The 12,661-nt window shown below is 35.7% G+C and overlaps 1 protein-coding gene across 1 annotated transcript; it reads left to right on the top strand.

Annotated features, from left to right (window-relative positions):
• The first annotated feature begins 5,131 nt into the window (after positions 1–5,131).
• On the top strand, positions 5,132–5,953 carry LOC131675467 (piggyBac transposable element-derived protein 3-like). The gene has a single exon (XM_058954452.1). It carries the CDS (start codon positions 5,132–5,134, stop codon positions 5,951–5,953), a length of 822 nt encoding a protein of 273 aa, XP_058810435.1.
• The last annotated feature ends 6,708 nt before the right edge of the window (positions 5,954–12,661 follow it).

The following is a 12,661-nucleotide window of genomic DNA, read 5'->3' as shown; positions in this document are numbered from 1 at the left end:
CACTGCGCGGAAACTGTTTGTTTTTATTTCGCGGATCGCGAACTCGCGTACGCGCGGTTTCGCCCTCGATGGCGAAAACTCACAAACACTCCGTTGGCCTCGTGGAGGGCGACGCTTCTCTCTCGCCGCAGGTCTCTCTCCTTTTTTGGCAGCTATCCGGCACTTTGGCAACAGCGAATACTGGTGGCCCTCTCTGGGCGTTCCTCTCCTATTTCCTTCAGCGTAACGGCACGGGGATCGGTACGAGCGTAGCAGACTAGGGGGCGATCGTGATGGCGATCATAGCTTCACTAGTTCAATTCCAATCGCGCGTGTTCCGTCTGCTCGCGCGCCGAATTCCTTCGTTACGTTTTTCGTCTCCCCGGTAGGTGCTGCCCCCGCAGGCAGCAATTAGGTTATATTATTAGCGCTAATTTGACGTTTACCGTCATAAAATAAATAAATAAATGAATCCCTAAATTAATCCTAATCTTTTTGTTACATTCTAATAAAAGGACAATACTCACTGGAGTATTTTCTTGAATCTCATTTACATATGTTATATAACAATAATACATACTTGTTGTCTTAATATATTAGACAGATTATAAATAAACTTGGTATAAAAAAAAGAAATTTAAAGAGGTATGATGAATATAGAGAAAATTAAAATTCTGATATTTTATTATGTAAAACTTATTCATTTTAAAACTTCTCAACTTGAACCTTATTTATTTTAAGTTCTTCAGTAACAGCTTTCATTTGTCATGTGTCTTAAAAATCTAAATCTGTGCTTCGTAAACTTACCATTTGCAAAACATATTATTGAAAAATTAAGTTAACAGATATTGGTAGGAGAAAACTGCAATAATTCCTTTACTAATAACATTAAGTTTATTAACATTTGCTCATTACACTTACGCGTGTAGAGTAACTGATCACTGTTGAAGAGCGAGCCAACTTTTATACCCAAATATACTGTCGCTGACAATTACATTCATATACAACAGCTCTCTGTTTCTTTTAAATCTATAGCTCTCTAAAAATATGAAAAGCGCCGTAATTTTATAGCTGTATTTTTACATATGATTATTTGATCTGAAAAATACTTCACTTCATTATTTTCTGTCGTTCGATACAATGTGGATAATCGTTATTTTTTGCGATTTTATACTGAAATTATCTAACATCGTATGGTTATTGTCTTATGATTTCTCGGTAATAAATCAAGCTTATACTTTCTCATTCTTGCTTCTATTTGCTCAAACTGCACTCTTGCGGTTATTTCTGCGATATTTAATTTAATTGAATCAAATCGTATTAATAATAATCATTAATTAATCTATATTCAATTGAATCTATATATAATATAAATTTAATTTAATCTGCATGGAATTTATAGTTAATTTAATTTACATATAATCAAATATTTTTTTGGAGATTCATCTATAATGCGCTCGTTTCAACTTGAAATTAAAATAGTTCCGGTCTAGATAATATTTAGATTAATATATAACAGTAACTGACGTAGTGTCGGGTAGAACGGAATTTATAGATGCGTCGATTAATAAGCATTGCAAACATCATTCTAGTGTGAAAACAAGTGTAACAGCGTGAGTATAAATTATTATCAAACAAGAGAAATAGTCATTAAACATAATGTAGAAAGTGAAATTTTATTCATAATTCATTTATTGTGTGCCAAAAATCATTTTAACATAGTTTAACATCATAGTTACTAAGCGAATCGTTATATACACGACGTGGTAATTTATTGGAACTAACACAGCAAAATCATGAATAAATTAATAAAAATATTCTGAACGATATAATGAAAGCATATGTAAATTGACATTATAAAACAACGTATAACAGTTATGCATAAATATATTCATTGTTACGATGTGAAATAATTTCGAACTGAACGAGCTAAATATAGCATAATTATTTAAAAATATTTGAATGCCGATCCTTTTCTAACATGTTAGCCAATTTCACTCCCTAGTAGGCAATGTTACTTTTATTTCTTGATACAACTTCAGCCGAAAAGACGCTGACGTACCATCGAGAGTATATACCTGTTGGAGGTCCGCACATCAACGTTACGGATATGAAGCGTTCTGGTATACGAGGTCTGTCCGGAAAGTATCGGGCCTACCTTTATATTTTCGTGCTAGCGTTATTCTTTATCATCTGGTGGGTAGCATCCTTCAAAGTATTTCCCAGTTGATTGAATAACACGGTTCCATCGATGTTTCCACTTTTCAAAACAATCCTGGAACTCACTTTTAAGGATAGCCTTAAGTACACTCGTGGCATTGTTTTCAATCATTGTTTTGTCATCGAATCGGTGTCCTTTGAGTGGTTTTTTTAGTTTTGGAAACAGCCAAAAGTCACAAGAGGCTATGTCGGGACTGTATGGAGATTGTCGAAGCAATGCGATATTGTGTTTGCGCAAAAACTGCTGCACAAGATTGGATGAATGCGCTGGCGCATTATCCTGATGGAGAAGCCAGTCACCACTTCCCCAAAAATGCGGCCGTTTTTTTCTTACTGCATCACACAAACGTTTCAAAATTTGAACGTAGTATTCTTTATTGATTGTCTGACCTGTTGGTGCATATTCGTGATGTACAACACCTTCACAATCGAAAAAAACAATCAACATTGGCTTTACATTGCTCCGACTTTGACGTGCTTTTTTTGGTCTTGGCGATTCAGAATGATTCCACTGTAAAGATTGTTTTTTGTTTCAGGATCATAACCATAAACCCATGATTCTTCACATTTAATAACTTTTCTAAGCACATTATCATCATTATTGATCATTTCCAGATTGTCGAGAGCGATTTCTAAGCGAATGTTCTTCTGCTCTGCTGTGAGCAATTTTGGGATGAATTTCGCACACACGCATTTCATTCATAAATTTTCGGTTGAAATTTCTGAAATGATAGTTTTTGGTATCTTAGGGTTTTCTTCTAGTTCTTTCACAGTCATACGACAATCTTGTTCGATTGCAAGTCACACCCGCTCAATATTATCTGCGGTTTTTGACGTCGAAGGTCGGCCGGAACGAGAATCACTATCGACAGAAATGCGACTATCTTTGAACCGTTTATACCACTCTTTTATTCGTGTTTTGCTCATACACTCGCTTCCGAAGGCCTTTTGCATCATTTCAATAGTTTCCGAACTCGTTTTTCCGAGTTGAAAGCAAAATTTGATGCAAATTCGTTGATTTTGTTTTTCAGTAATTTTTGACAATATCAAAATCCGACGAACACGAAAATGGCACTGTAAATAAAGACACGCTGCATATATGTCTGCTACACGTCCGGCAGGTGTCAGTATGTAAGCAATAGATTCGTGAGGCTTTACTGTTGACGTTTGTGTCCGGTAGAGGTCGCTCGAACACTATGGCGTGAAGATATAAATGTAGGCCCAATACTTTCCCGACAAACCTTGTATCGTACACTATAAATTCAACAATATCGGTGAGAGGCACGTGTACGACCGAGCATTAATGGTCTTATTGTGTGTTGAAGTTGACTAATAGCGAGAAGGTACGAATCAAGGGGGTGGAGGGCGCTTATCACAGTGCGCAGCCAATGACAAACAAAAATTATGACCGAATATCGTGCAGCCTCTTTCTACTCTCTTGCAGCAAAATTTTACCTTCTCCATTTCACCGAATGACATTGAGTCAAGGATTCGCTAATTCTGAATCACGTACTGTATTAGTTAAACTATATTCGCTATTAGTTAAAATATATTCGTCATCACCATTTTGTGGAGATGTTGGAAGGAGAGATAGAAACTACTGCGGAGCCAACGATGAACGAACAAGTTTGCCAATGAAGACGCTTCAAGCAAAGTAAGAGAAGACGATTTGTTTTAGTTGTTCGTTGCCTAGTTGATTGAAGTCACCGTCATAGTTAGGCGACACGTGTCATATCCGTAAGAAGATCTGAACAATCTAAACATGTTAAATCAATGAAGGAAAGGTAATAGTGATTTCCGTGCAGGTGTGAATGATTAAAGAGACACCTGAGTGTTAGTTGAACTTTAATTTATTTTTGCACAATAAAAACGTTATAGTAGGCCCTGAAGTCAGCCGGCATAAAAAAACTCAGTATTCGCATGAAGAAAAAACCTTATGAATTTCAGGTATTTGCAATGAACGTTAACATATAAAATTAAATGTTAACCCTTGGAGAGGCAGGTGCCAGTATTTTGGCACCCTATTTTTCCTCAGTTTTTTCGTTATAGCTTGAATAATCTGAGCTCTAGATCGCTTTAATCTTTTTTGTTTGAACAGTGGATGCTAGAGGAAAAATTCGGTTTTGAGCTCATTTTACAACTAAATTCGCTGATATTTGGTATACGGGAGGTTCCAAGGTCGCTGATTACGAATCCAGTATCAGATATGGGCAATTTAAAATGGCGAATCCAATATGGCGGCTTCGTCGCAAGAAAAGTTCACAAAATTCAATTATTTTAGCTAGTATTACCTGCATATGTGTTTTCGATGTCGCTGATTACGAATCCAGTACCAGATTTTGAAAATTCAAAATGCCGGATCCAATATGGCATCCTGATTGTAAGGAAAATTTACAAAATTCTGTTATCTTAGCTGTTATCACTTGATTTTGAGGTCACTGATGATGAAATGAGTCTTGGGTGTAGAAAACTCAAAACTGCGGTTCAAATATAGTGGTAAAGTTTTCATGAAATGTACTTATTATTATGTATTTATTTTCGGCTAGATATTTGATTACATCTGAATTATCCCAATAGGATGGATAAAATTTTTTTTATGACGATTTTTAGTATACTAGAAAAAGAATATCTGAGAAAGAAAAAACAAGCTTTCATGTATGTGAAATTTTGTCCGTGTTAGAAATCACGTTTGAGTGGCGGGCTAACGGTCATAATAGTGTGATCATAGTTTTTACTTTGTGATATATTCCTATTTTATTAGTTGAATAAAAGAGGCAAGTAGTTTCGATAAATAAAGAAATTTTGGCCGTGTTAGATATCACGTTTGAGTGGCAGGCTAACGGTCAAAATAGTGTGACCATAGTTTTCACTTTGTATTGAATTTTCTTATTGATAAGTTGAATAAAAAAAAACAAATAATTTTGAATAAAAAATGAGTGATTCTGAAGAAGAATATGAAGGAGATCAAATCCAACCAGACGATGAATCTGTCGATGGAAATGACATAAGCGATGAAGAAGGTTATGACCTGAATGTAGACTCTGGAAAACATTATGAGAATGATTCTCGTAGGTTCAAAAACAGTAAAATTTCATCAGATGAAACTTGGTCAAACCAATTTTTACCTTTCGATAACTTACCTTTAACAAAGAACGTTGGGCCAAAGAATATTCCTGATACTGTCAGAACACCTGGGGATATTTTATTGATGCTCTTATCGGTAGAAAATATCGGAAACATGGTTCAACAAACAAATCTATATTATCTAAAGAATAAAATTAAGAATGACGTTCCCGTGACTGCAGATGAGATAAAGAAATTTATTGGAGTGAACATAATAATGGGTGTCAAACTTTTACCGTCTTATCGTGATTATTGGTCATCAAATTCTCAGTTGAATGATGCTTACATAAGCTCGTCAATGCCGGTCAAAAGATTCTCTTTTCTGCTTAGTAATTTGCATTTGAATGATCAAACTAAAGAACCTAAAAAAGGAGAAGCTAATTTCGACAAATTATACAATATAAGGCCAAATATTGACAGAATTTCTGAAACTTATTTGCAATATTATGATCCAACCAGAGAGCAATCTAAAGATGAGAGCATGGTAAAGAAACCCATAAAACAAGGATATAAGATATGGGTAAGATCAGATATGAATGGCTACGTATGTGAATTTCAAATTTACACGAGAAAAATTAATAATGTTACTAAGAAAAATTTAGGAGAAAGAGTTATCATGAGTTTATCTTAAACTGTGAAAAATAAAAATTACCATATCTATTTTAACAATTATTTTACAAGTACTAATTTGATGATAACATTATTGAAAGATGGAATTTCTGCCTGTGGGACAATTCGAAAGGATCGTCTTCCTAAAAATCAAGGAAAACAAGGAAAAGATAAAGACATGAAGATGGGTGACAACGAATACCGTCCGTCAAATGAGGGCATCAGATATTTGAAATGGCTAGACAAAAAACCAGTTCATTTTTTATCAAATTTTCATGATCCATCTGATTTGTCTGAGGTAGAGAGAAGACAAAAAGATGGTTCATTGAAGACTATAGCTTGCCCTCAAATGGCGAAGGATTATAATGCTCATATGGGATGTGTTGACAAATCAGATCAGATGAAATCATTCTATGAAATCACAAGAAAAAGTAGAAAATGATGGTACCGCTTACTATGGCACTTCATAGATGTCACTCTTGTCAACTCTTTTATAATTTACAAATTACTCAATCCTGATAAAAATTTAAAATTGAAAGAGTTTCGTTTATTAGTTGTAGATGAGTTGATAGGACTAAATTGTCAAAAGAAGCGAGGAAGACCATGTTGAAATAATCCCAAAACTCCTGCTTCAAAAAAAATCAAAACATCTGAAAGTATCAGGACGTCAGTACAGAAACATTTGCCTGGTATTTATGAAGGACTCTACAAAAATTATGAGTTTTGTAGTACTAAAAACAATCGAGTTCGATCCCAATTCTACTGCACAACATGCAATGTGCATCAATGCGAAGAAAAATTGCTTTGCTGAATATCATAAATAAAAAATTACTACAGCATGGTACTGAATATCATATTCATATTGAGCAAAACTACAATTAGATTCTGATGGTAGAATTTTCCAAATATTTATTCACTACTTTAGATTCATAATCTTTATTTTGAAAATTCGAGACTACACCCGTGATCAGTTACTCTACATTGCAAAACTAAAAAATAATTACAAACATATGTAACTAGCAGAAAATTTTCTAGAATGCTGAAATCAGAATTAGCGACTTCTCAGACTCTCACATAAAAAAAATTATTTTCTAATTTCAAATGTTTCACCAGCCATATTGCATCCGCCATTTTCAATTTTGAAAATAGAAGTTCAGATTCGTAATCAACGACTCCAAAAACCTAAGTATCCAAATTTTAATCTATATAAGCTAATGTTTGAAAATTATGTACGCCATATTGGATCCGCCATTTTAAATTTTGAAAATCAGACTTCAGATTCGTAATCAGCGATCCCGAAAACCCTTATATATAGAACACTTTTATGTCTAGGATAAGTGCAGCAGAAAAATGTGCCCCTGAAAGAGTTAAACTAATTAACGGAAGCTCGACGTACAAGGAAAGGTACCCAACCCGAACTCACCGATTTTAATGATTTTGATACATATTGTAGAACATTAAAAAATAAGAGACACGTAATTGTTTTTATCGACTAATTTTCACTTTTAAGGGGTAAAAACGTCCTCTAAAATTAACCTCCGAAAATCATTTTTTTTAATATCTCGGCTTAAAATTAATATTTTTCAGTGAAACAAATTGGTGGTTATTTCTTACAAAAGGAACAAGTATTTCATGGTGATTTGAAGAGAAAGAGTAGCATCCTCTATTTTTTAGGGGTTGAAAACATATATTTTTTGGCATAATTTTATAATAAATTTAAACCGACTAAAAAAAAATGGAAAAAATATTTAAACATCCATAATAACAAAATTTAGTTGACATCTTTCGGCGATTTAATAAATATTACCCCTAAGGGGGGGTAAACCACCCCTAATACAAAATAACTGTAAATATGTAATTCAATACATAATATTTCGTAGAAAGTTTGTATATAGAGATTTTCGAGGTCGCTGATTATAAATCTCTTAACAGATTTTGAAAATTTAAAATGGCGGAACCAATGTGGTGGACAAAAATGTCGAAAAGAAATTTTATCTTTCATAAAAACTTGTTTACAATTGTGTGATCTTTGTAACCTGTACATGTGAACTAAAGAGCCTTAAACCCTAAATCCCTAAACAACAAATAGGCTAAACGGTTATGCTTTTTAACCAAATGACTCCAAACCCCTAACCTCCAGACAGGCGGAAGGCCTATACTTCACCGTAGACACGAGTATAGACATATTACAGATATTTTATTCAATCTTTTTATATGTAACAAATTTCGTCTCGATTTATGTTTCAATCAAAGATTATTTATTCTGCTGCTTTTATAAATCAGCATAATTTCAAAAGTAATTTCATAGATTATATAACGGGGTTTTGACCCGACGCGGGTCACTCGTTATATAAATTACGAGGGAATTAGAAACAGCTCGGTGTGAGCCTCGTAATAGGCTGCGCAAAGCCTAACCCAGCAGCAACAGGAACGTCGTGGTGCAGCGTCTGTTACCTTGGCCCGCGGAGAGCGTCGTGTAGTCCTATGGACGCTTTGGAGCGATCACGAAATTCAGGTGCGAAAGCCGGATGGAACGGGATTGTTTACGATAGGTAAAAAGGAAGCGCAGAGGAAGAAAACAGATATACGAGCAGCATTGAGTTTACTACAGAGAATAGTACAAAGTTAGTACGCAGCGTAAGCGGGAGAGAGAGCGGCGAAAAGCTAGCGAGAGAGACACGTCTTCGAGGTGGTACTTACAAGGACGTCTCGAAGTCAGCCCTGGAGACGGTGTTCTCGGCCTCGCACGTGGTCCACGAGGACGCGCAGTACGCAACTCGAATGCGGTCAAAAGGCGGGCGGCTTTGAAGGCTCGCACGCGTAGTCGCTGGAATTAGCTCGCCAAAACACTGGGGCAATCTCGGCACCAAACCTCACACCGAGTGGGCACTCGCGTACTCGCCAGAAACACCAAGGAAAAAGTCGCAGATCACTAAAGGTCGCAAGCACGTATATCCGCTCGTCACACGTCCACGTGCTTCGAAGTCGCCGGTACAAGAGAGAGTTCTTATCGTGGGGCTTCCTCCTACCCCACTCTCCTACTCGCGCGCGTCGCGCCGGCCTCCCGAAGTCTCTCTCTCTAGCTCGCCCTCTATTAACGCTCTCTCTGACTTACCTTTGGTTGCCATACATGTGAAATAATTATATGACAAATATATATATATATAAATAATTATAATTATGTGTGGGGAGAGAGAGACATAACGAGGGTCTGGCCGCTCGTTATAATTATAAAGTATTTCATAAATTTCATAATTATATAATTTTATAAATTCAAAAAGTCCACACTCTTTAGCAAATGAAAAAACACAGGTTAATAAAATTAGTTTATCAACATATTTTGCGGTTTGTAATAAATTTTAATGTTGTCAAAGTTTTTCGTTGTTACAATTATTTCGTAAGCCAAAGGTTTTTTAGATGAATTCTCGAAGTAATGATTATTCTATCTATAGTAAAATATTTACAGTCTGGAATTCTATAATAATACTATTTGATACGATTTAATGAATTTATCAAAAAATCTAAATTCAATAATAAATATTATTCTCATTATTATTATTCTTTTTTATTATCATTGCTATTATCAGTATTACCGTTGGCTATTGGCATGCTATTGGCAATTATGCTTATTCTTATTTTTTTTTTTTTTTTGACAAGGAGTTGCGGAATCCTTTTTGCGGATTTCCCATAGTCTTTCTGACTAAGGGGTTATGTGATATCAATCGTCTCGTCCAGTTACCACCTCGTTCCTCTATCCATCGGCCTTGCCAAATGTCCATTGTCCTGTCGCGCTCAGCGATTGCCGCGTCCTATGTTCGCGCTACTCTCGTAGATCCTTTTGCATTCAAAGGCCAGAAGATCCACGGGTATTACGCCAGCCACCACCAAAACAGCCTGCGCAGAGGCTGTTCGGTAGGAGCAAGCGATTCGCAGTGTCCCCTGTCTATTTACCATCATCATCGACTTACAGTATTTCTTTGTCTTCAGGAAGTCTGCACATATTCCCGCGCCGCATAGAAGGATCCAGTGAGATGTCGCCATTAACAGTCGTCGTTTTCCTAATCTCGGTCCCGTCGTATTTGACATCAGGCGACTCAAGGATGCTATCCTATGCAGTGTCTGTCTAGTTCCAGGAAAGAATCGACCACCTTTTGGATCGCTCCAATCGTCAATCGACCCCTCCTATTATTATTATTATTATTATTATTATTATTATTATTATTATTATTAATATAATACTACGATAATTTTTGTTATTGGTAAAAATACATAAAAGAATATTAATACTTGAACTTCATTAGCAATTAAAGAACACGTTGTTAGTGAAAGGGAATTGTATATACATTCATTGTTATCATACGAGTACATTCAATGATAATTCCACAGATAAATGTCTTTTACTAATAAAAGTTGTTGACAATATGTACTAATCGGTATATTCTTTTCTTAGATTGCACAGTCCTATAAAAATACCTTAATTTTTTGCACAAGCAAACCATATATGTTTTCCCAAAGAATTTTTGGCGATTGCTCCAACACGTCAGGATTTTAAGAAATCTTAATCTAAAAGTGTGAAAATAGCGATTTTTACCTATATTTGAGGTTATGTAGCACTACGACATTCTCTATACACAAAAAACTATAAATGACATATTAAAGAAGTAGTCTAGTCCTTTTAAATGCCGTTGAGTTTGCTCAGTTTACTTATTCTTTCTTTGAGATATTAAATTTCAAAGTTTTTCATTTCATGAATATTATACCTTTCAGAACATATAGCTTTGAACGTTTCGACGTCGAATTTTGTGTCAAGCGTCTTCAATCAATTACTGTTCTAGAACAAAATTAAGATATATACCATGGACAGACTAACTCAACTTCAACCTAAATTACGTCACCCCACGAACCCTTACTACCCTTATAAAACACCCCAACCTGAGGAAGGGTATATCAGAGACAATGTCAATGAGATATTCATTTTTTCACAGAAAAGCAGTTGATTAAATTCGCTCTACCAAGGGTTAGGTGGGTTAGTTTGCTTGGGGGTTGGTAGAGGGGGTTTCTGAGGGTTATAGGATTTTCTGAGGATAGAGTACGTCAAGGACAAAACAGATAAGCTTATCTGTGGTTGAGATCCTAGGTTCCTCATAGAAAAGCAGTCGATTAAACTCGCTCTACCCAGATTTATCGTAGGTAGGTTAGCCTGTTTGAGGGTTGGTTGGCAAGGGTGGTTTTTAAGGGTTGTAAGGATTTGTGGGAATGATATAATTTAGGTTAAAGGAAGGTTAGACTGTCTATGGTATATATCTTGATTTTCTTGCAGAACAGTAGTTGATTGAAGTCGTTTGACATAAAATTCGACGTCGAAACTTTCAAAGCTGTATGTTCTGAGAGGTACAATATTTATGAAATCGAAAAACTTTAAAATACAATATCTCAAAGAAAAAATAAGCTATTTGAGCAAACTCAACGGCATTTGAAAGGGCTAGGCTGCTATTTTTAGATGTCCTTTATAGTTTTTTGTGTATAGAGAATGTCGTAGTGCTACATAACCTCAAATATAGACAAAAATCGCTATTTTCGCACTTTTAGTTTAGGATATCTCAAAATCCTGACGTGTTGGAGAAATTCTGAGGCCGGATTCGATTTCAGCGCCAAAAATTCTTCGGGGAACCATGTATGGTTTGCTTGTACAAAAATCTTGTTAGACTGTGTTGTTTTCGTCGAGTGCTTACATCAGCTGCCTGTGTTATTTTTTCGGCAGGGAGTGAGATCCTGTGGATATTCTAGTTCGATGCCGAAAAGTACGAATAGTACGTCTTTTTGTTTGTCAGTGGTATCATGCAGTTATAGAAAATTTTCTTTAGTGATTTTATATAGGTTTATATTATCCAATTTCAAAGTGAATAAAAGTTTCTATAAATTTTAAAAGTAAAAAATAATTAGTTTAAAAGTGATGTAACGGGGGAGGTAATCTAAAAAATGGGAAATTTATTTGAGAACAAACTCTCACGATGCAGAGCTAACCGCCGCTCCGTTCAACACGTATGATAGTACGTGTATTCGCCTTTACGTCAGATGATTATGCTTAATTGTCTTCTATCGAACAGAGTTGAACTCACCTTAAGTCACGTACCTTGTGACACTCGATGAATCTTAGGTGTGAGCGACTTTATGCCTAATCCGCTGAATCCCCTAGATGTAATCGGATTAAAACCTAAGCCTTTTATAATTACTTAAGCTAACGGGAAAATTAAATGACGTATTTGGCGAATAAATTTGACTGACTTTAATTAATAAAAAAATGACTACAGTCTTTGTTGGGCCGAAAGACTAACGCACGCGAATAGGATTTCACAATGAATAATGTTCGGTGAGAGAGAGAGAGAGAGAGAGAGAGAGAAGATTCGAATTTTAACCGCGAACTAACGCTTCGCGCGAGTACAAAAAAATATATCGCTAATACGATTGATAAAATACTAAAAGTATTTTATCACGCGATAATGAAAGGAGGTGCACCTACCCTGCGATGCAATTACGGTGATCAGCCGTAATTGTTGATGATGATGTATCAACTGCTGCTGCACTCCTAATTATCAGCTGCGCTGCCTCGATCTGCCTCAATATAACATTGATGCTACTTCTGTACTGCTGCTATTAACTGTCACGGAAATGCCGTTGCACACACGCACATAATTGTCCCAAGAAAACTTAATATTGGCGAAACAAAGTG

The sequence above is a fragment of the Phymastichus coffea genome, unplaced genomic scaffold (genome assembly GCF_024137745.1).
Source record: "Phymastichus coffea isolate CEN01 unplaced genomic scaffold, Cenicafe_Pcof_1.1 PCOF00022, whole genome shotgun sequence".
Classification (NCBI taxonomy): domain Eukaryota; kingdom Metazoa; phylum Arthropoda; class Insecta; order Hymenoptera; family Eulophidae; genus Phymastichus; species Phymastichus coffea.
This window is presented reverse-complemented; position numbering and strand designations above follow the sequence as displayed.